A 21,063-nucleotide genomic window follows, 5' to 3' on the forward strand; every position below is an offset into this window, starting at 1 on the left:
TGAAGACCAACTTGATAGACTCCAAGATGCAAAGGTATTCAGTACAATAGATCTGACAAACGGATTTTTTCACGTACCAGTGGCCGAATCAAGTAAGAAGTACACATCGTTTGTGACTCAGAATGGCCAATATCAATTTAAGAAAGTACCTTTTGGGCTCTCCAATTCGCCTGGTGTGTTTCAACGGCACATTAACGCAATATTTCGACCCCTTACTCGCCGAGGTATTGCACTGCCCTACATAGACGACGTAATAATTCCAGCAAAAGACGAAAAAGAAGCTGTTTTAAATTTAAAAGAAGTCATTACTACCTGCAAAGATTATAGACTGGAACTCAACATAAAGAAGTGTCATTTTTTGAAAAGACGAATCCAATTCTTAGGACATATTATTGAAAATCAGATGTTGTATCCGACAACCGAAAAGATTGAAGCCGTTTCTAAATTCAAAATTCCTCAGACACCTAAGCAATTGCAAAGTTTTTTGGGTTTAAGTGGGTATTTCAGAAAATTTATACCCAACTACGAAATCATTGCAAAGCCATTAACAGACTTGTTGAAATCCAATAATAAATTCTATCTAGGTGCAGCAGAAGAGTATGCTATCAATTTATTAAAGAAGAAGTTGACCGAAAATCAAGTTTTAAAGATATATAACCAGAAGTACGAAACCGAAATTCATACAGATGCTTCAATAGATGGATTTGGTGCAGTCTTATTGCAAAAATCAGATGAAGACGACGAATTACACCCTGTTTATTTTATGAGTAAGAAGACTACAGATGCTCAGCGCAAGTATTCGAGTTATGAGCTGGAAGTTCTAGCAGTCATTGAGGCCTTGAACAAGTTTAGAGTTTACCTTTTAGGAATCAATTTTCGTTTGATAACTGACTGCAATGCCTTTACGAAGACACTTGATAAGCAAAGTTTGTGCACAAGAGTTGCACGTTGGGTCTTATTTCTACAAGAGTATAATTTCAAAGTTGAACATCGTCCTGGAACACGTATGAAGCATGTAGACGCCCTGAGTAGATATCCAATATTAACAATAACTGAAGATAGTATGAGTATCGGACTGAAGCAAGCTCAAATGCAAGACGAACAACTTAAAGCTATTAAGCAAGTACTTACCGATAAAAAGCAATCCTATGACAACTATTTTTTAAAGTCAGATATTTTGTACAAGCTTGTAAATGACGTCGAATTAGTTGTAGTACCAAACAGTATGCAGAAACAAATAATTAGCCGAGCACATGACAGAGGTCACTTTGCAATCAAAAAGACTAAGGAGTTGATTTGCAAGGATTATTATATACCAAACATCGAGGATAAAATCGAAAAATACATAAGCTGCTGTATACCGTGTATCATGAGTAATCGCAAAAGAGGTAAGCAGGAGGGTCTGCTACATCCACTGCAAAAAGAAGACGTCCCGTTGCACACATATCATGTAGAATTTTTGGGTCCCCTTGACTCTACGCATAAGAATTATAAGCATATCCTAGCCGTAATTGACTCATTCACTAAATTCTGTTGGCTTTATCCGACGAAGTCAACAACTGCAAACGAAGTTATAGCAAAGCTGTCTACTACTGAAGATAGTATGAGTATCGGACTGAAGCAAGCTCAAATGCAAGACGAACAACTTAAACCTATTAAGCAAGTACTTACCGATAAAAAGCAATCCTATGACAACTATTTTTTAAAGTCAGATATTTTGTACAAGCTTGTCAATGACGTCGAATTAATTGTAGTACCAAACAGTATGCAGAAACAAATAATTAGCCGAGCACATGACAGAGGTCACTTTGCAATCAAAAAGACTAAGGAGTTGATTTGCAAGGATTATTATATACCAAACATCGAGGATAAAATCGAAAAATACATAAGCTGCTGTATACCGTGTATCATGAGTAATCGCAAAAGAGGTAAGCAGGAGGGTCTGCTACATCCACTGCAAAAAGAAGACGTCCCGTTGCACACATATCATGTAGATTTTTTGGGTCCCCTTGACTCGACGCATAAGAATTATAAGCATATCCTAGCCGTAATTGACTCATTCACTAAATTCTGTTGGCTTTATCCGACGAAGTCAACAACTGCAAACGAAGTTATAGCAAAGCTGTCTGCACAGAGTTCAATTTTAGGTAATCCTTCAACAATTAGAGGTGCTGCTTTCACCGCAGATATCTTCATTCAGTATGGCCGAGATGAAAACATTAAATTGGTGAAGACGACAACTGGTCTACCCCGAGTAAACGGTCAAGTTGAGAGGTTGAATGCAACTATAATTTCAGTACTATCTAAGCTCAGCATCGACGATCCAACGAAATGGTACAAACACGTATCCAGAGTCCAACAAGCAATTAATTCCACATATGCTAGAAGTATTAATTCCACACCTTTCGAGCTGCTAATAGGAGTAAAGATGCGAACCAAAGAAGACGATCAGCTAATAAAACGACCGCAACGAACTACGATGTAAAGCCAAGACGCAGATCCTAAAAATACAAAACGAGAATAAGAAGTCATACAATTTGAGACGTAAACCAGCCAAACATTACGACGTTGGTAATCTAGTCGCCATAAAGCGAACACAATTTGGCGCCGGCCTAAAATTGAAGCCAAAGTTTTTGGGCCCATACCAAGTTGTTAAAGTAAAGCAAAACAATGCATATGATGTACTAAAGATGGGAAGTTCAGATGGATCAAAAAATACGTCAACGTGTGCTGAATATATGAAGCCATGGTCAACAGACTATGATGATGATAACGACGGCGCATTCGGGCCGAATTCTTAGTCAGGACGGCCGGATGTGGGGTTGGGCTGGTAACGCCGAATGGCCAGACCACCTCAAATCAGCTGTTTAACGACGGTGTGGCAAGCGATCCATATGAGACGAGGTGGCAAGCGACCCACGAAAACGACGATGTAGCAATGCTGCTATAAGAAGACGAAGAAGAACTTTTTAAGACGAGCCAACGACGAGAAGACGTTTTTTGGAAAAGATGTATAAAAGACAAAAGACGGGTATTAAAAGAAGTGTTAAAGACGAAGACGTGTAAAAAACCTAAAGACGAAACAATTACCATTCAATTCAAACATTTTTATAGTTACTAAAACCTAATTATAATTTAAAATAAAACCTATTTCCATATAACTAAATATAAATCAAACGGGACTACTTATTTCTACGGAATTGGAACCTAGTCCCACATATATACATGTATCTTTACGAATTCTCCAACCATTCAAGAGATATCTGCTCACCGAAATTTGCTATAAACACAGAAAAGAAAATTAAATCAGAATTCTTAAAAAAAGAAGTGGATAAGAGAAGTGGCATGAATGTAAAATTAAATCAAAACGAATATGAAAATGTAATTAATCATTTTCAACCTCTCGTCAACCTTGCTTCAGATTTATATAACTTTCTTTGCGAATTGAATAGAGAACCGAACCACAAAAAATAAAAAGGACTATCTAGAAGATCAAAGAACAGAGAATGCACAACTTAGTTACACATTTATGTAAGACATAGAGATACCAGATAGCTGGCAACACACCGTTCTACACTGTTTGTTGGGTAGTCTGGCTCGGAAGCAAGTGTTCGTTGGGTAATCGGCTCTCAGTTGGTAGTCTCTCTCGTTGGTCGTCAGCCGAAGTACGAAGTTGTCTCAAAAGTTGTGTAAAAAGTCGATTTAAAACTAGTACATGCATCATATATATTGTTACTCTGTATTTACATGAACTTATTGAATAACCATTATAATAAACTTAAATTAATCTAAACCTTACATTTGGGGGCTCGCCCGAGTCAAATACAGAGACTTAAATGAGTATGTGATCGCAAAAAGTAGAGTGTTGTTTTGTTAAAAGTTGCTACAGATTGGCTCGTCCACAATTCCAAGGTTTTAAAGCAGACAAAGTTAAACCTAAGATCGAAACGAAGATGGCGGTAATTTCCCCTAATCCACAAGTAATCGTGATGGCTCCTTTTGGCCACGTTTCCCGTGAGGTACGCCCACTTACTAGAAGTCCGACTCCCAAACCGAGGAGTATCAAGAAAAAACGTTGTGTGGCCGATAACTTGAAACAAATGGCGGTCAAAAGCCTGAAGTCAGTTGGTAAAGAAGTACAGAAAATAAAAAATAAAAATGAATGGCTTAAGGCCGCAGCTAAGGTCGATGAACTGGGAAAGTTCAAGAAAAGAGAGCTGGCCATCCGAAGAGGACACCCAGATAAATAGCGCTAAATATCGCTAGAAATGACCAAAAAGTTTTGGTTAAGGTGAAGAAAGAGGAAGAGAAAGCATATGAAAGAAAATAAGGCTTACGTATATATTGATTTTTTTTGCATTAGAATTGTCAATGATTCTAAAAATTTTTTAAAATTCTAATTTTTTTATTCGACCCATATTTGTATTTGAAAATAAGTAAACATCTGGATTGTTAGTGCAATTTTCTATCTTTTGCTCTTTACAATGGGGAAATTTGGTTGTTTGGTAGTTCAATTGGGCGTCTCGAGTAGCTTATCTTATTTAGGACCGGAATTCATCCAATTAGCAATTGCTTTCAGAGAACTAAAAACAGGCGGACATGGCCAATTTTTCTAGCTAGCAGACTGATGTACATTTTTACATTTGAGCAGTGACAGAAATCGATATGTATAATTGATCATAAGTTTAAGTTATATTTTTTTACTTGATACATACATAGAATAAGAAGTAGATGCAAGAATATCCAAGTAAATGGTGGAAAGGTTTATCTTGAATAGGCCCAAATATGTAATAATTAGGAAGTAACCCCAAAACCTTTTTTAAGTTGTTATGGTAACAATGGAATAAGTGTTTAATTCGATTTTTTAAAGAACGTGCTTTATCCCCATCGATCGGATAAATCTAGTCTTGCGGGTATTGTGGAGCCACTTAAAAGCCATTCAATATTCCACTGGAAATACAACTAGATTATAGACTATAATCAGTATTTTAGTGTTCATTCATAGAAATAAAATTAAGACATAATATATTAGACTTAAATATAATATTTAATGGAATCACAACTAAAATATGTTAATAGAAAGATTATTATGAAATCCTGATCAGACACTGACCGACAAAGGCAGTAGGCGGGAAAGTGAAAAATAAAAAGTGAAAAGTAGGCCATGTCCATTTGCCTAGTAATTTCTCCGGTAATTCTCCGCGGTAATTTCTCCTAATACGAAAGTAATGGTGATGGCTCCTTTTGGCCACGTTTCCCGTGGGGTACGCCCACTCACTAAAAGTCCGACTCCCACACCGAGGAGTATCAAGAAAAAACGTCGTGTGGCCGATAACTTGAAACAAATGGCGGTCAAAAGCCTGAAGTCAGTTGCTAAAGAAGTACAAAAAATAAAAAATAACCAGAGGGCCGGGGCTAACTTCGACCGCGTCAAAGTTTGTATACCCTTGCAACTTTTTTGGTAACTCTTTCCTTACCTATAGCTATCAAAGTGGAAAAACGTTTAAGCTAAAAAGGCTAATGTTTCCGAAAGAACGGCCTACAATCTTAGCATAGGAAATAACGAAGATATTGATCAAAGTCACTGTTTTCCACCGATCGTTCCTATGGGAGCTATATGATATAGTTAACCGATCTTTATCAAATTCGGCGCAGTCATTAGCAGATATACTAAACTAACAAATAATTAATTTGAAAGCAATCGCGGCAAAAGTAACGAAGTTATTGACAAAAGTCACTGTTTTCGAAAGATCGTTTCTATGGGAGCCATATGATATAGTCACCCGATCTTGATCAAATTTCGCATAGTCGCTTATATGTGTAATTAACTTACTTATATCAAATTTAACGACAATAGTTATTAAGAAAAGTCACTGTTCGTGACTTTGCCATTTGTATGGGAGCCACATGATATAGTGATCCCATCCGGGTGAATCCGAGATATACAACGCCTGCAGTATATACAAGCCTACATGCAAAATTTCAGCTCTATAGCTCTTACGGTCTAGGAGGAGTTTGCGTTGATCCAGACGGACGGACAGACGGACGGACGGACATATTGATCAAAGTCACTGTTTTCCTATGGGAGCTATATGATATAGTAACCCGATCTTTATCAAATTCGGCGCAGTCATTACCAGATATATTAAACTAACAAATGTTTAATTTGAAAGCAATCGCGTCAAAAGTAACGAAGTTATTGACAAAAGTCACTGTTTTCGAAAGATCGTTCCTATGGGAGCTATATGATACATTCACCCGATCTTGATCAAATTTGGCACAGTCGTTTATATGTGTAATTAACTCACCAATATTAAATTTCATGACAATAGTTATTAAGAAAAGTCACTGTTCGTGACTTTGCCATTTGTATGGGAGCCATATGATATAGTGATCCCATCCGGGTGAATCCGAGATATACAACGCCTGCAGTATATACAAGCCTACCTGCAAATTTCAGCTCTGTAGCTCTTACGGTATAGGATCTCACCCGATCTTGATCAAATTTCGCATAGTCGCTTATATGTGTAATTAACTTATATCAAATTTAACGACAATAGCTTAGAAAATAACAAAGTTATTAGGAAAAGTCTCTGTTCGTGACTTTGTCATTTGTATGGAAGCTATATGATATAGTGATCCGATCCGGCTGAATCCAAGATATACAACGCCTGCAGTATATACAAGCCTACATGCAAAATTTCAGCTCTATAGCTCTTACGGTCTAGGAGGAGTTTGCGTTGATCCAGACGGACGGACAGACGGACGGACGGACATATTGATCAAAGTCACTGTTTTCCTATGGGAGCTATATGATATAGTAACCCGATCTTTATCAAATTCGGCACAGTCATTACCAGATATATTAAACTAACAAATGTTTAATTTGAAAGCAATCGCGTCAAAAGTAACGAAGTTATTGACAAAAGTCACTGTTTTCGAAAGATCGTTCCTATGGGAGCTATATGATACATTCACCCGATCTTGATCAAATTTGGCACAGTCGTTTATATGTGTAATTAACTCACCAATATTAAATTTCATGACAATAGTTATTAAGAAAAGTCACTGTTCGTGACTTTGCCATTTGTATGGGAGCCATATGATATAGTGATCCCATCCGGGTGAATCCGAGATATACAACGCCTGCAGTATATACAAGCCTACCTGCAAATTTCAGCTCTGTAGCTCTTACGGTATAGGAGGAGTTTGCGTTGATCCAGACGGACGGACGGACGGACGGACATGGCTATTTGAACTCGTCTCGTCGTGCTGATCAAGAATATATATACTTTATATGGTCGGAAATGCTTCCTTCTATGCGTTGCACACTTCTGACCAAAATTAATATACCCTTTTTGCAAATGTATAAAAAGAATGGCTTAAGGCCGCAGCAAATGTCGATGAACTGGAAAAGATCAAGAAAAGAGAGCTGGCCATCCGAAGAAGACACCAAGATAAATATCGCTAGAAATGACCAAAAAGTTTTGGTTAAGGTGAAGAAAGAGGAGGACAAAGCATATGAAAGAAAATAAGGCTTACGTATATATTGAAGTTTTTTGCATTAGAATTGACAACGATTCTACAAATTTTTTATAATTTTTATAATAACTTTTTTCGACCTATATTTGTATTTAAAAATAAGTAAACATCTGGATTGTTAATGCAATTTTAACAACCAAACATGGTAGTTCGATTGGGCGTCCCGAGGAGCTCACCTTATTTAGGACCAGAATTCATCCAATTAGCTATTGCTTTCAAAAAACTGAAAACAGGCGGACATGGCCAATTTTTCTAGCTAGCAGACTGATGTACATTTTTACATTTGAGCAGTGACAGAAATCGATAGGTATAATTGATTATAAGTTTAAGTTATATTTTTTCACTTGGTACTTAGAATAAGAAGTAGATGCACGAATATCCAAGTAAATGGTGGAAAGGTTTATCTTGAATAGGCCCTAATATGTAATAATTAGGAAGTAACTCCAAAAGCTTTCCTAAGTTGTTATGGTAACAATGGAATAAGTGTTTAATTCCACTTAAAAGCCATTCCCTCAATATTTTACTGTAAATACAACTAGATTATAGACTATAATCAGTATTTTACTGTTAACCATTCATAGAAATAAAATTAAGACATAATATATTAGACTTAAATATAATATTTAATGGAATCACATCTAAAAGATGTTAATAGAAAGATTAATTTGAAATCCTGATCAGACACTGACCGACAAAGGCAGTAGGCGGGAAAGTGAAAAATAAAAAGTGAAAAGTAGGCCATGTCCATTTGCCTAGTTTACCTGCCTCATTTCCTACTTCCATATTTCACATTCTAGAAAATCGTGTTCGAGAGTATAGTTCTAATAATTAAAACAAATTGCAAGTAAAAACAAATTTCAAGTAAAAACAAATTTCAAGTAAAAATGCCCAATCCTGACTGGCCTAACTTAAATAAACCCGGAAACGGCAAGCTTAAAAATTTGACCAAAACTGAAGGTTCCAAAGATGGCCTTATATTGGCGCATCCAAATTATGAGGCCGATGCCAAAGTGGAAGGATGCACCAAAATGTGCTAAATTGAATGCTCGTCCAAAATTCCAAGGTTTTAAAGCGGACAAAGTTAAACCTAAGATCGAAGCGAAGAAGGCGGTAATTTCTCCTAATACGAAAGTAATGGAGATGGCTCCTTTTGGCCACGTTTCCCGTGGGGTACGCCCACTCACTAAAAGTCCGACTCCCACACCGAGGAGTATCAAGAAAAAACGTCGTGTGGCCGATAACTTGAAACAAATGGCGGTCAAAAGCCTGAAGTCAGTTGCTAAAGAAGTACAAAAAATAAAAAATAACCAGAGGGCCGGGGCTAACTTCGACCGCGTCAAAGTTTGTATACCCTTGCAACTTTTTTGGTAACTCTTTCCTTACCTATAGCTATCAAAGTGGAAAAACGTTTAAGCTAAAAACGCTAATGTTTCCGAAAGAACGGCCTACAATCTTGATCAAAGTCACTGTTTTCCACCGATCGTTCCTATGGGAGCTATATGATATAGTCACCCGATCTTGATCAAATTTGGCATAGTCGTTTATATGTGTAATTAACTCACCAATATTAAATTTCATGACAATAGCTGAGAAAATAACTAAGTTATTATGAAAAGTCACTGTTCGTGACTTTGCCATTTGTATGGGAGCTATATGATATAGTGATCCGATCCGGCTGAATCCGAGATATACAACGCCTGCAGTATATACAAGCCTACATGCAAAATTTTCTCTTTCGGTCTAGGAGGAGTTTGCGTTGATCCAGACGGACGGACGGACGGATGGACGGACATGGCTATTTGAACTCGTCTCGTCGTGCTGATCAAGATTCTGTAATACTTAATTCTGTAAGTAATTTTATGTTATTTTACAAATTTCTTATAACTAATAATTTTACAATCTCATTTCACACTTCACAACTGAACACGCGGTTCTTATGTATGTACTTAGATCAATGCAGCTGCGTATTTTTCGCGCTTATGTGTCTACTTATGTATAATAAAGTACCGCAAGAGTAAGATGAGAGAGAATTTTAGAGTTTTTTAAGAGCGTCATTCTGTTTGTTCGGACAAAGTTCCGTTTTGTAGTACAGTGGTACAAAGTTTATTCGCAGGCCCGAATTTCGGCAACATTCCCCTCCCAGCAAGCGAGCCACTGGAGCCCGACATCGAGGACTGCTAACTTTACTGCTGGTCTGGAGAGGACACCTAAGTGTGTCGGTACCTTCGCCTGGCGGACTTGACCATCCTCTGCGGTGGTCACTTCGACCACTCGACCCTTTGTCCAGGTATTACGACGCTGATTTTCGTCCACTATAAGTACGATGTCGCCTACACCAATTGGCTTTACTTTTTTATGCCACTTGGACCTTCGTGTTATGTTTGGTAGCATCTCTTTAACCCAGCGCTTCCGAAATAGGTTGGCGAACATCTCACTATGGTGGAACGACCATTTATAGTCGATTTGTTCCGGATCGCAAATCGGTTTTTCTCCATTTGATGAGCCAAGCAACAGATGATTTGGCGTAAGAGCTTCTTGATCTTCGTCGTCCAGGGACACGTATGTCAGGGGCCTGGAGTTGACCGTCATTTACACCTCTGCATTGGCGGTAAGAAGACTTTCATCTGAAAATTTTTGATTTGGTGTTATACGGTATAACACGGTTTTGACGAAACGCACCAAGCGCTCCCAGGCTCCTCCCATGTGAGGAGCTGACGTTGGGTTGAAGTACCACGATATTTCCTGCTGCGACAATTCTCGATGCATTTTCGCATCATCCAGTTGAAGTTTGTCTCTAAGAAAGGCATCGGTCCCTCGAAAATTAGTCCCGTTATCGCTATATATTTCCTTTGGTGTGCCTCGGCGCGGTTTATGGCGTCTTAAGCCCATTAGGCATGGGTTTGTTGTTAGACTATGCACGATCTCAATGCTTATTGCTCGCATTGTGAGGCAGGTTATCAGCATGCCCCATCTTTTCAATGACTTTCTTCCACCGATGACTGTTGCGGCCCAAAATAATCAACTCCTACATACGTAAACGCTGGCTTGAATGCACCCAGTCTAGCCCTCGGTAGGGGCGCCATTAAGGGTGCAATAGGTCGAGCACTACTCAGCTTACATTGTTGGCAATTTCGACGGATACCTTTAAGGAGAGGTCTTAGTTTTGGAATAAAATATTTTTGAGGCCTCATTTACTGTAGTCTCATGATTCATGTGATAGTATTTTTCATGGTAGTGCCGGACTATCAGCTTTGTAAACCAGTGTTGGGTGGGTAGAGCGATTCGTCCTTCAGGGATGCCAGCGAAGCGACTGGCTCGATCGCGTACGCACAATACTCCCTGGTCATTTAGGAAGAGTTGTAACCTCCACAGTGGACTGCTCCGGCAAACGTGGTGGCCGTTTTCGATGGCTGTGTACTCTTCGTTATAACATTCTTGTTGTATGTTCCGGTATAGAAACATTCTGGCTTCATTAATTTGGGATGCCAGTTGGTTTGTATTCTCATTTGATTTACGTATTTTGTTGATCAATTTCCCCTTATAGGCAAGCCAACATGCTATTGCCCTTGTCAATCGATTCCATTTTGAGAAGTACTCGTAATGGATTCTTGCTGGTTCCCTTCGCATGTGAAGGAAACGAGGACGCAGTTCCTCAGTGACTGTCCTTTCATTGGTAGTTTCCGTCGGCCAATCTGCCGGCGGTAGTTTTAAAAATTTGGTCCTTCGAACCATTGTGTGTATGTTTCAGGCCTATGTTGTCGTTTGGTGGCGATGTCCGCAACATTTAGTTTGCTTGGTACCCATCTCCAGTTTCTGGCCTCGGTGAGCTCACATATCTCGGCTATCCTAAACATTACATATTGTTGATATCGTCGTGGGTCTCCATCGAGCCACGCTAGTACCGTTTTCGGGTCGGTCCATAAGTAACATTCCTCAAAGTCGATTGTTGGAGCAGTATTCTGAGATACATCATTATACAGGATACAAAACCCATGGGGTCAAAAACTGACATCAAAACTTGTAAAATTTCCCTTTTGGTTGGTGCGACTTTTGTCGCTATTATGTTGCGCTTCAGGCGTACAAACTTTAGTGCATAGGTGAAGGCATCTTGACGTGGGCTCCACCGCATGCCCAATATTTTCTCATAAGAGTGTATCTCTTCACTGTTAAAGAACTGTTTTTCTTCGTAGGTTGTTGTGTCGCGAAGCGCAGCGAGTACCCGTTTGGAATTCGAACACCACTTGCGCATATGGAAACCTCCGCGTGCATGGACTTCTCTAACTTCTTTCGCTAATGTAATGGCTTCTTCTTCTGAATGGCATGAATCGATGTAGTCGTCTATGTAGTGACTTCTCCGAATAGCTTTAGCTGCCGAAGGAAACTCGTCTGCGTGTTTTTTAGCGTTCAGGTCGCGCACATAGTGCGCTATACAGGGGGAGCACGTGGCTCCAAATGTCAACACATTTAATTGGAAAGTTTCTATGACGCCTGTTGTCTGATTTTGCCATAGGAATCGTTGTGCTTTAGCGTCTTCTTTTACTGCTATTCGATGGAACATTTCGGCGATGTCACCGCTCACGCCAATTGCTCTCATTCTAAAGTTATACATAATCTGCAGCAAGGGCACGAGTAAATCGGGTCCCTTCAGAAGAAAATCATTTAGGGCTACTCCTGATGATTGAGCTGCCGCGTCCCACACCAATCTGATCCTGTCAGGTTTATGTGGATTTCGTACAGTAAAAATGGGCAAGTACCATGCATTTTCGGGTTTCTCCAGGACTTCTTCCTCTGTCAACTTTCTGGCATATCCTTTAGCTATCAAGTTTTGTATTTGACTATGTAGCTCACTTGCAAAAGGAGGGTCTGCTGCCATTTTCTTTTGCATGCATAAGAGTCGTCGTTTTGCTACCGGCAGGCTATTTGGAAATACACGGGGACCATCTTTCCAAAGCAATCCCGTGGTGTACATCCGCGAGCTGTAACTAACAGTGTCCTCCAGAATCTGTAGAGATCGCTCTTCATCAGGGAACTTGGTAAACATCGGCGGTGATTTTTCCTCCGTTAGCAAATGTTTTTTAACCATCTCATGCAAATCCAGATCCCATTGACACCGATGCAGGTTGATTCCTCCACCAGATCGTCCCAATCCGCCATATATAGTCCATCCTAGTCTCGTTTTTGCAGCAATTGCTGCCATTTTCCTTCGCGCACTATTAGCGAAGCTATGAGATTCGGATTATTACTGCCTATTATCATTTGAGGCATTGCGTTAACAAAGCTCGGGACAGGCAAGTTTTTTAAGTGCGGATATCTTTGTTTTATCCTATCTGCTATCATCGTCTCGGCTGAGAGACCAATGGACTTAACTGTGCAGACTTCATTTACTTTAAATAATTTATTACCCTGTCCTTGTTTTGAGATTCTCAAGTTCAGCTGCTTGGATTCCGGCTCCTGCCGACTAACATCGCCGGTCCATCTAATGCATTGGGGATTGACGAAACCTTTCACTTCAAGCGCATCAGCCAATTTTTCTTCTACAAGTGTTAGAGTCGATCCGTCGTCCATAAATGCGTAGATATCGACGGATTTCGAATTGGAGTGCAAACTGACTGGAACGATTCGAACATAGCATTCTGGCTGGTTGGTTAGTGACCCACGATGATTGTGCAGGACGCTTTCCGTCACCTCCTTGTGAAGAAGATGATATTTTGCTTTGCAGCCATTTATGTCGCAAGTTACGCGACTCCAGAAGGATCCCTTGTGGTTTTTGAGGCACTGAGCACATAGGTGATGGTTATTTATTGCGTTCCACCTGGCTTCGACTGACATCCGCAACAACTTTTCGCAAGACACTGGTTTGTGGTGTCCTTTGCATATCGCACAGAATGTGTGTTTATGGTTATCTGTAGGCGCTGCGGTATGTGTATGCATCACTCCTCTGTTGGTTCTCTTCTTGTCGCTTTCTGGTAATATGTTGGGCGTCGATACACGACTCGCTGCTTCAGCCAACTCAAACAACCAATCCGCTAGGTGCTGTATGTTCGGGTACGGTATGGATTTTGAATGTAGGGCCCAGTTAAGCATCATATCAGGTCCCATCTTCTCGATAAGCTCTTGTAATAACGTAGGGTTGTTCAGGTGCGCATCTAGCTTGCTTGCCCTAATGGTAGCGCACATATTTTAACCGCAAATGCAAACTCGATCAGCGGTTCTAGCTTGCCCTTTGGAGGAGTCAAATTTCTCAAAGTACTTATAACGCTCGGCAGCATTTCTGGGAACAGTAAGCTGTCTCGCACGGCTTCAAGGGCCCTACCTTTCACACATCTCTGCATAGCATTCTCCTCGTTGCTGTATCCACCGATCCGGGTGCTAGTTTCATAGGTGCTTATGAAAAGTGGCCATTCTCTTGGATTTCCTTTGAAAACTGGTAATTCTCTCGGCGTTGATTGTCGAGCAGCTACTTGTTGTGGTGTTATGCCATTGGCTTTGCACGGCATGCTCTGCGCTCTGGTACTCGTCGCCTGTGGAGTGTTGGTGGCACTATCATCCGTCATCATTATGTAACGAGGTATTCCAGCAGCGTGTTGTGGATGGTTCTTCGCTTCTCCGTTTGACTGTACTCTCGTGTGGAGTAAGGCGTATTTACTGCGCAGATATTCCCTTTCGAGGCACATTTCGTCCTCTAATTGTTGCAAAAGTATTTGCTGATCTTCCGGCATTGCTTCATCTTCCACGTGCTGATCTTTGTCACCTGGGTGGTTAAACTTGAAATGTGATTCAGTTTCGAGGTTATGTTCGCCTTCATCAGGCACGTGGCGACATGTCTCGCACATCCAGGAACTCGAGGTGGCACTGTTTTTCGATCCGCAGCAGGTGCAGTGGAATTGAGATGCACACCTGGAGCACGTGAGCATTTCCTGGTTGTCCGCCTCCTGGCACAGACCACAGTTTCCAGCCGGTGCCATGTCTATACGTAATTTTACGCGTGGTAAAATTTAAATTTGTTCTTTCCTTGGGATTTGTGTAGTCCCTCCTCTTTAGGTCTCTGTAGCTCTACTACACCGTAGGAATTAAAGAATTTGCTCAAAATTCTTTACGAAAGAGTAAATTTAATTTCCAATAGAAATTAAAAGAATTTCGATAGAAATTAAAAAGAATTGTTGCTCGTTCGACTAGTTAATCTAGCTCCGCCAGTGCCTTTGAAATAAATTTAGTCCATTAATTCCTCTGGTTAGGTAAGCGGTAAGCGGTTAGCTTTTTAATTCTGTAAGTAATTTCATGTTATTTTTCAAATTTCTTATAACTAATAATTTTACAATCTTATTTCACTTACTCTTGGCCTCTTGGCTACGAAAAAACAACTGAACACGCGGTTCTTATGTATGTACTTAGATCAATGCAGCTGCGTATTTTTCGCGCTTATGTGTCTACTTATGTATAATAAAGTACCGCAAGAGTAAGATGAGCGAGAGTTTTAGAGTTTTTAAAGAGCGTCATTCTGTTTGTTTGGACAAAGTTCCGTTTTGTAGTACAGTGGTACAAAGTTTATTCACATGCCCGAATTTCGGCAACAAGGAGGACAAAGCAAATTAAAGAAAATAAGTCTTATGTGTATATTGAATTTGTTTGCATTAGAATTGACAACGATCCTACAAAATTTTTTAAATTTCTATTATGACTTTTTTCGACCCATATTTGTATTTAAAAATAAGTAAACATCTGGATTGTTAGTGCAATTTTCTATCTTTTGCTCTTTACAATGGGGAAATTTGGTTGTTTGGTAGTTCGATTGGGCGTCCCGAGGAGCTAACCTTATTTAGGACTGGAATTCATCCAATTAGCTATTGCTTTCAGAGAGCTAAAACCAGGCGGACATGGCCAATTTTTCTAGCTAGCAGACTGATGTACATTTTTACATTTGAGCAGTGACAGAAATCGATATGTATAATTGATCATAAGTTTAAGTTATATTTTTTTACTTGATACATACATAGAATAAGAAGTAGATGCAAGAATATCCAAGTAAATGGTGGAAAGGTTTATCTTGAATAGGCCCAAATATGTAATAATTAGGAAGTAACCCCAAAACCTTTTTTAAGTTGTTATAGTAACAATGGAATAAGTGTTTAATTCGATTTTTTAAAGAACGTGCTTTATCCCCATCAATCGGATAAATCTAGTCTTGCGGGTATTGTGGAGCCACTTAAAAGCCATTCAATATTCCACTGAAAATACAACTAGATTATAGACTATAATCAGTATTTTAGTGTTCATTCATAGAAATAAAATTAAGACATAATATATTAGACTTAAATATAATATTTAATGGAATCACAACTAAAATATGTTAATAGAAAGATTATTATGAAATCCTGATCAGACACTGACCGACAAAGGCAGTAGGCGGGAAAGTGAAAAATAAAAAGTGAAAAGTAGGCCATGTCCATTTGCCTAGTTGCCTGCCTCATTTCCTACTTCCATATTTCACATTCTAGAGTTCTAATAATTAAAACAAATTTCAAGTAAAAACAAATCTCAAATAAAAATGCCCAATCCTGACTGGCCTAACTTTAATAAACCCGGAAACGGCAAGTTTAAAAAATTTGCTCAAAACTGAAGGTTCCTAAAATGGCGACAGATTGGCGCAACCAAATTATGAAGCCGAAGCCAAAGTGGAAGGATGCACCAAAATGTGCTAAATTTAATGCTCGTCCAAAATTCCACGGTTTTAAAGTGGACAAAGTTAAACCTAAGATCGAAGCGAAGAAGGAGGTAATTTCTCCTAATACGAAAGTAATGGGGGTGGCTCCTTTTGGCCACGTTTCCCGTGAGGTACGCCCACTCACTAGAAGTCCGACTTCCAAACTAAGGAGTATCAAGAAAAAACGTCGTGTGGCCGATAACGTGAAAAAAATGGCGTTCAAAAGCCTGAAGTCAGTTGGTAAAGAAGTACAGAAAATAAGAAATAAAAAAGAATGGCTTAAGGCCGCAGCTAAGGTCGATCAACTGGAAAAGTCCAAGAAAATCGTTAATAAACATCCCCGAGAGCTGGCCATCCGAAGAGGACACACCAAGATAAATATCGCTAGAAAGTTTTGTCACCAGACAGTTCATTAACATACTGATTCAGCCCTGGGCAAGCGACGTTATGCTCTACCCCTGGTGTTATCGATAAGTATCAAAGAGTTGGTAACAAAACGTTGACGAGAAAGGGTGCGAACGAAGAAGCTCCTACGATCGGTGGTAACGAACGGCCACCTTGAACGAATCCAACGGCATCGCTTTGCAAACGTCACTTTATTGTTAAGTCTCAATTAATTAATAAACTTATATTAACTATCTACCTAAACGTACGAGTCTGGCATTTCTATTGTTCCTATAAGTCGCACTCCCCGCCGAAGCCTTCCTGACAGCTTCTCCTTCTACAATCTTCTACTGGGTAATGTGATTTGCAACCGACATTCTCACAAGTGGGTATTAGGTGTGACAATTTTCAGACGTGGGATGGTGTCCAATTTAGAATTTGGATAGTGTGCAAAACGGAACTGATATTTCTCATAAGTAGAAGTGTGTGAAGACAAAGGTAACGCGCAATTTTCCGCGGTAGAATAGCGTGGCATGAGAAACTCGCAAAGTGTAATAGTGTGTGTTCTGCGCATGAACGAACTCGTGGAAATGAGAACGAAAGACGAATAAGCAAAACGAAAAGTCAACGAACATACAAGTGTGAAAGAGACAACAATAATGCCGCAGAAAAACTACGTTTCAAAGAAAGCTTTGCAGCAAAAATGTAGACAAGTTGGATTGTCAACATCAGGAAATCGAGAACAATTACAGAGAAAACTAACCGCGATCTGTAGTGACGACGAATACGCCAGTGCGGAAAATCAATCAATGGCTAAAAAGATAAACGATTTAGAAAAAACGATTAGAGTATTGCAGGAGCGTTCATTCCAACCTGCAATGATTTCGTCACCAATTAAGCTTAGTGACGTAAACGTACAAGAAGTTTCTGGAGAAAGAAACGTGCATTTGACAAACGAACGAACAAACGTAACGTATTTGCCAAACAATAACAATGCTACGTATCAGCAGTACGATAGTGTGGCTACGATTCAGCAACTCGGTAACACTGCTACGACTCAGCAGTTCAGTAATGAACTTTTAATGTAATGTTATGTAATGTTGCGTTTCAGCAACTCGGTAACACTGCCACGTCTCAGCAGATCATGTCGATACTTCGCAACAACTCGGCTATGCAGCTCTAAGCAGCACGCTTACTTTGCCATGTCTCGGCAACCCAATTACATTGTTACATCGCAACACGGCTATATGGTTACGCCTCACCAACACGTACCCTTCGCTCCGACTCATCAAAGTGGTAACATTGCTACGACCCAGCAGTACAATAACGTCGTTACATCACAGCAAGATAATTATGTTACAACGTCACGGAATTACCAAAGCAAAAGTAGGTAAAACACAAATGTAGGTCAGTATATGGAAAATTCTCAGAATTTCGCAACCCAACGACAACACGAATTCAACTGCGAAGAAAAATATAATAATTTTAATCATTCTTTTGAAAACATGAACGAAATTATAGCTCTTGTTCCTGAATTTAATCCATCGTCCGTAAAATCATTGGATTCGCATCAGTTTGTTAAACGTGTGGAAAACGTCTGAAAAACGCATATAAATGGGACGACAGAAAGATAATTTTTACAGTTCACCAAAAGATGCAAGGTGCAGCTCGTTACTGGGTGGATGCAACGACTTCGCATGTATCAGCAACGCAGCTGATGTTCATTTAAAAATTCTGAAAACCATCGGGAAACAACGGAAGCTATTGGTAAAAAGGGTGAGTTATCTGATTCAGCAATTGTTACACATATTATAAACGGAATCAACGATTACGATCTTAAGAGAAAGGTATTTAACCATTATACCTATGTAACGAACTTTTACCAGGTATACATGCCTATTCGGCTCATAACGAAATCAAATATAATCCACATAGTTTTCAAAATAAACGTGAGTGCAACGGTAATACGCAGAAGTCAAGTCAATCTGTAATAAAACGGACACCCAAAGAAAAGATAGAGCCGTCAATCAAATGCTGTTCCACAGCGTAAACCTCGACGTACTCATTGTAATCGTACTAATCACGACTCTACCAACTGCCCTGAAAAATTTAAAAACGTTTCGAAAGTAAATAAAATTGACTCAAACATCAACTCAGATATCTGTAAATTTATTTCAGTTAACGGAAACGAAACAAACGCATTCGTCGTTCCAGGTAGTACACTTACTCTGATTCGAAAATCATTTGCAGAAAACGTAGGCGATTTGTAACGATGTGCAATAACCCTGAATGGATTTGGAGGAGAAACATTTTTCTGTAACCAAAAACTAAATGCGAAAGTCGTTGTTGACAAGATAGGTTGAAATTCTTGTAGTGGAAAATGACTTAATATCTGAAAAAGTTTTATTGGGTAAGGATATTCTTTGTCGAGATGGCAATAAACTAATTATTCACGGAAACAAATGTTTTATCGAAAACATACGCCAAATAGAAACGACTCAAAATCGAGCGGATACGGAAAACGAAAAATTGGAAAAAGTCTTAACAGATAATGCTGCTTGTTTCTTGCACAAGACCAACGAATTAGGTAAACGCTCAATATCGAAAATGAAAATCGTTTTAACATCAAACGTCCCATGTTATACGAAACCATACCGAACACCGTTTGCGCTCAGACCTATTGTTACGAATTTCATATCTGAATTATTGTAAAACGTCATTCGACATTCGTCCTTCGGATTCGACGTACGCCTCGGGAATCGTCATCGTAGATAAAAAGAATGGAGAACATCGTCTTTGCGTCGACTATCGTCGCCAAGTATTAACAGTATTACGGTCAAAATTCCATTTCCTATGCCAAACATGGAAGAGCAATTCTCTCAACTAGCTGGAAACGTCTATTTTACGCAACTTGATCTACGTATGGGATACCAAATACAACCGAATACAACAGAATGCCTTTTGGACTCATTAAAGCTCCGGCAGTCTTTCAGTCGGTAATGAACCAAATCATAAAACGTATGGAACCAGGTGAGGTACTCGCATATTTAGATGACGTAATAATCCCAAGTAAGACCTTCCAATCTGGTATGCAACAAATTAAAAAGTTTTTCTCAATCTTACAAGACAGTGGCTTAACCCTACGATACGACAAATGCAAGTTTCTGCAATCCGAAATTACGTTTTTGGGCCACATAGTCAATAAAGATGGAATAAAACCTGGCGAATGTAAAGTAAGCGCAATTAAAAATTTTAGGTTTCTTCAGAAAATTTATTGAAAATTATTCATTAATATCACGTCCTTTAACAGAACTGCTACGCAAAACGGAGGCGAATACATTTAGTTGGGGAGAAGCCCAGCAACATGCATTTAATGAATTAATCGAAAAACTATGTAGCGAACCTGTTCTCACTCTATACGATTTTGCGGCTAAACACGAAGTACACACCGATGCTTGTGCTTTAGGCCTAGCAGGAGTTTTACTAGAGTTACATAATAACAAAGATTGGCGTCCCGTTTGTTATTTTAGTCGACACTGTACCAACGCTGAGAGTAAATACCACAGTTACGCATTGGAAACGCTTGCAGTAGTAGAAACACTCCAAAGGTTCAGAGTCTACCTTTTGGGAAAATCATTCCGTCTGTTGACGGATTGCTCAGCTATTGCCAAGGTTAAAACGAATAAAGAACTCATTCCACAGGTGGCGCTCTGGTGGATTAAAATAATGGATTACGACTGTGAATTTATTCATCGAGATGGTAGCAAAATGGCTCATGTAGATGCGTTGAGCCGTGCTCCAAATTTACCCCCGGAAGGATCACTAGATGAATTTGTTAGAACCATAATTTCAGAAATCGACGACTGGTTGTTAACAATGCAACTACAGGACAAAATACTTGCCGAAATAATCGCAGTACTGAAGGGAAAGCGTCACAGTGATCAACTGAAGCAACTACGTATTGATTGTGTCATCGAAAATCATCGCCTTTATCGGAAAACGGAAAACACTATCGCGTTTGTTGTGCCAAAGGCAGTTAGATGGCGTATTGTTAAAAGTTGCCATGATGATGTCGGACACTTCGGTCTTGATAAAACCATTGAGAGGATTCAAAAACGATTTTGGTTTCCAAAGATGAGGAAATACGTGAAGGACTATATTTCCACATGCATCCAATGCTGCTACTATAAGTCTAAAGGAGGAAAGCCCGAAGGTCGCATGCATTACAACGATGTTGAACCGGTTCCTTTTCGTCGACTTCACGCGGATCATTTGGGTCCTTTTATTCGAAGCAAACGAGGAAACACTCATATACTGGCTATATCTGATTCATTCAGTAAATTTCTAATCGTAAAAGCAGTTAAAAGTACAAAATCATTACCTGTTCTATCAACGCTAAACGAAGTTTCTAGTTACTTTGGCTTGCCAAATTTTAT

General features: G+C 39.4%; 2 protein-coding genes across 2 annotated transcripts; both read right to left on the minus strand.

Moving 5' to 3' along the window:
- Positions 1 to 9,645: 9,645 nt before the first annotated feature.
- LOC124461832 lies at positions 9,646 to 10,131 on the minus strand. The gene has a single exon (XM_047013292.1). It carries the CDS (start codon positions 10,129 to 10,131, stop codon positions 9,646 to 9,648), a length of 486 nt encoding a protein of 161 aa, XP_046869248.1.
- LOC124461833 lies at positions 10,132 to 12,739 on the minus strand. The gene is made up of 2 exons (XM_047013293.1): positions 11,628 to 12,739; positions 10,132 to 10,336 (listed from the first exon to the last, which is right to left on the minus strand). The coding sequence occupies exons 1-2, from the start codon at positions 12,737 to 12,739 to the stop codon at positions 10,132 to 10,134; spliced, it is 1,317 nt and encodes a 438-aa protein (XP_046869249.1).
- Between the last annotated feature and the right edge of the window lie 8,324 nt (positions 12,740 to 21,063).

This window comes from Drosophila willistoni, unplaced genomic scaffold, assembly GCF_018902025.1.
Source record: "Drosophila willistoni isolate 14030-0811.24 unplaced genomic scaffold, UCI_dwil_1.1 Seg676, whole genome shotgun sequence".
NCBI lineage: Eukaryota > Metazoa > Arthropoda > Insecta > Diptera > Drosophilidae > Drosophila > Drosophila willistoni.

Coding starts and splice junctions, on each gene's coding strand:
- LOC124461832 (XM_047013292.1), bottom strand. CDS start 10,131: ATGACGGTCAACTCCAGGCCCCTGACATACGTGTCCCTGGACGACGAA.
- LOC124461833 (XM_047013293.1), bottom strand. CDS start 12,739: ATGGCAGCAATTGCTGCAAAAACGAGACTAGGATGGACTATATATGGC. Junction 10,337..11,627: donor GCCTTCACCTATGCACTAAA/GTTTGTACGCCT, acceptor TGCCTTTCTTAG/AGACAAACTTCAACTGGATG.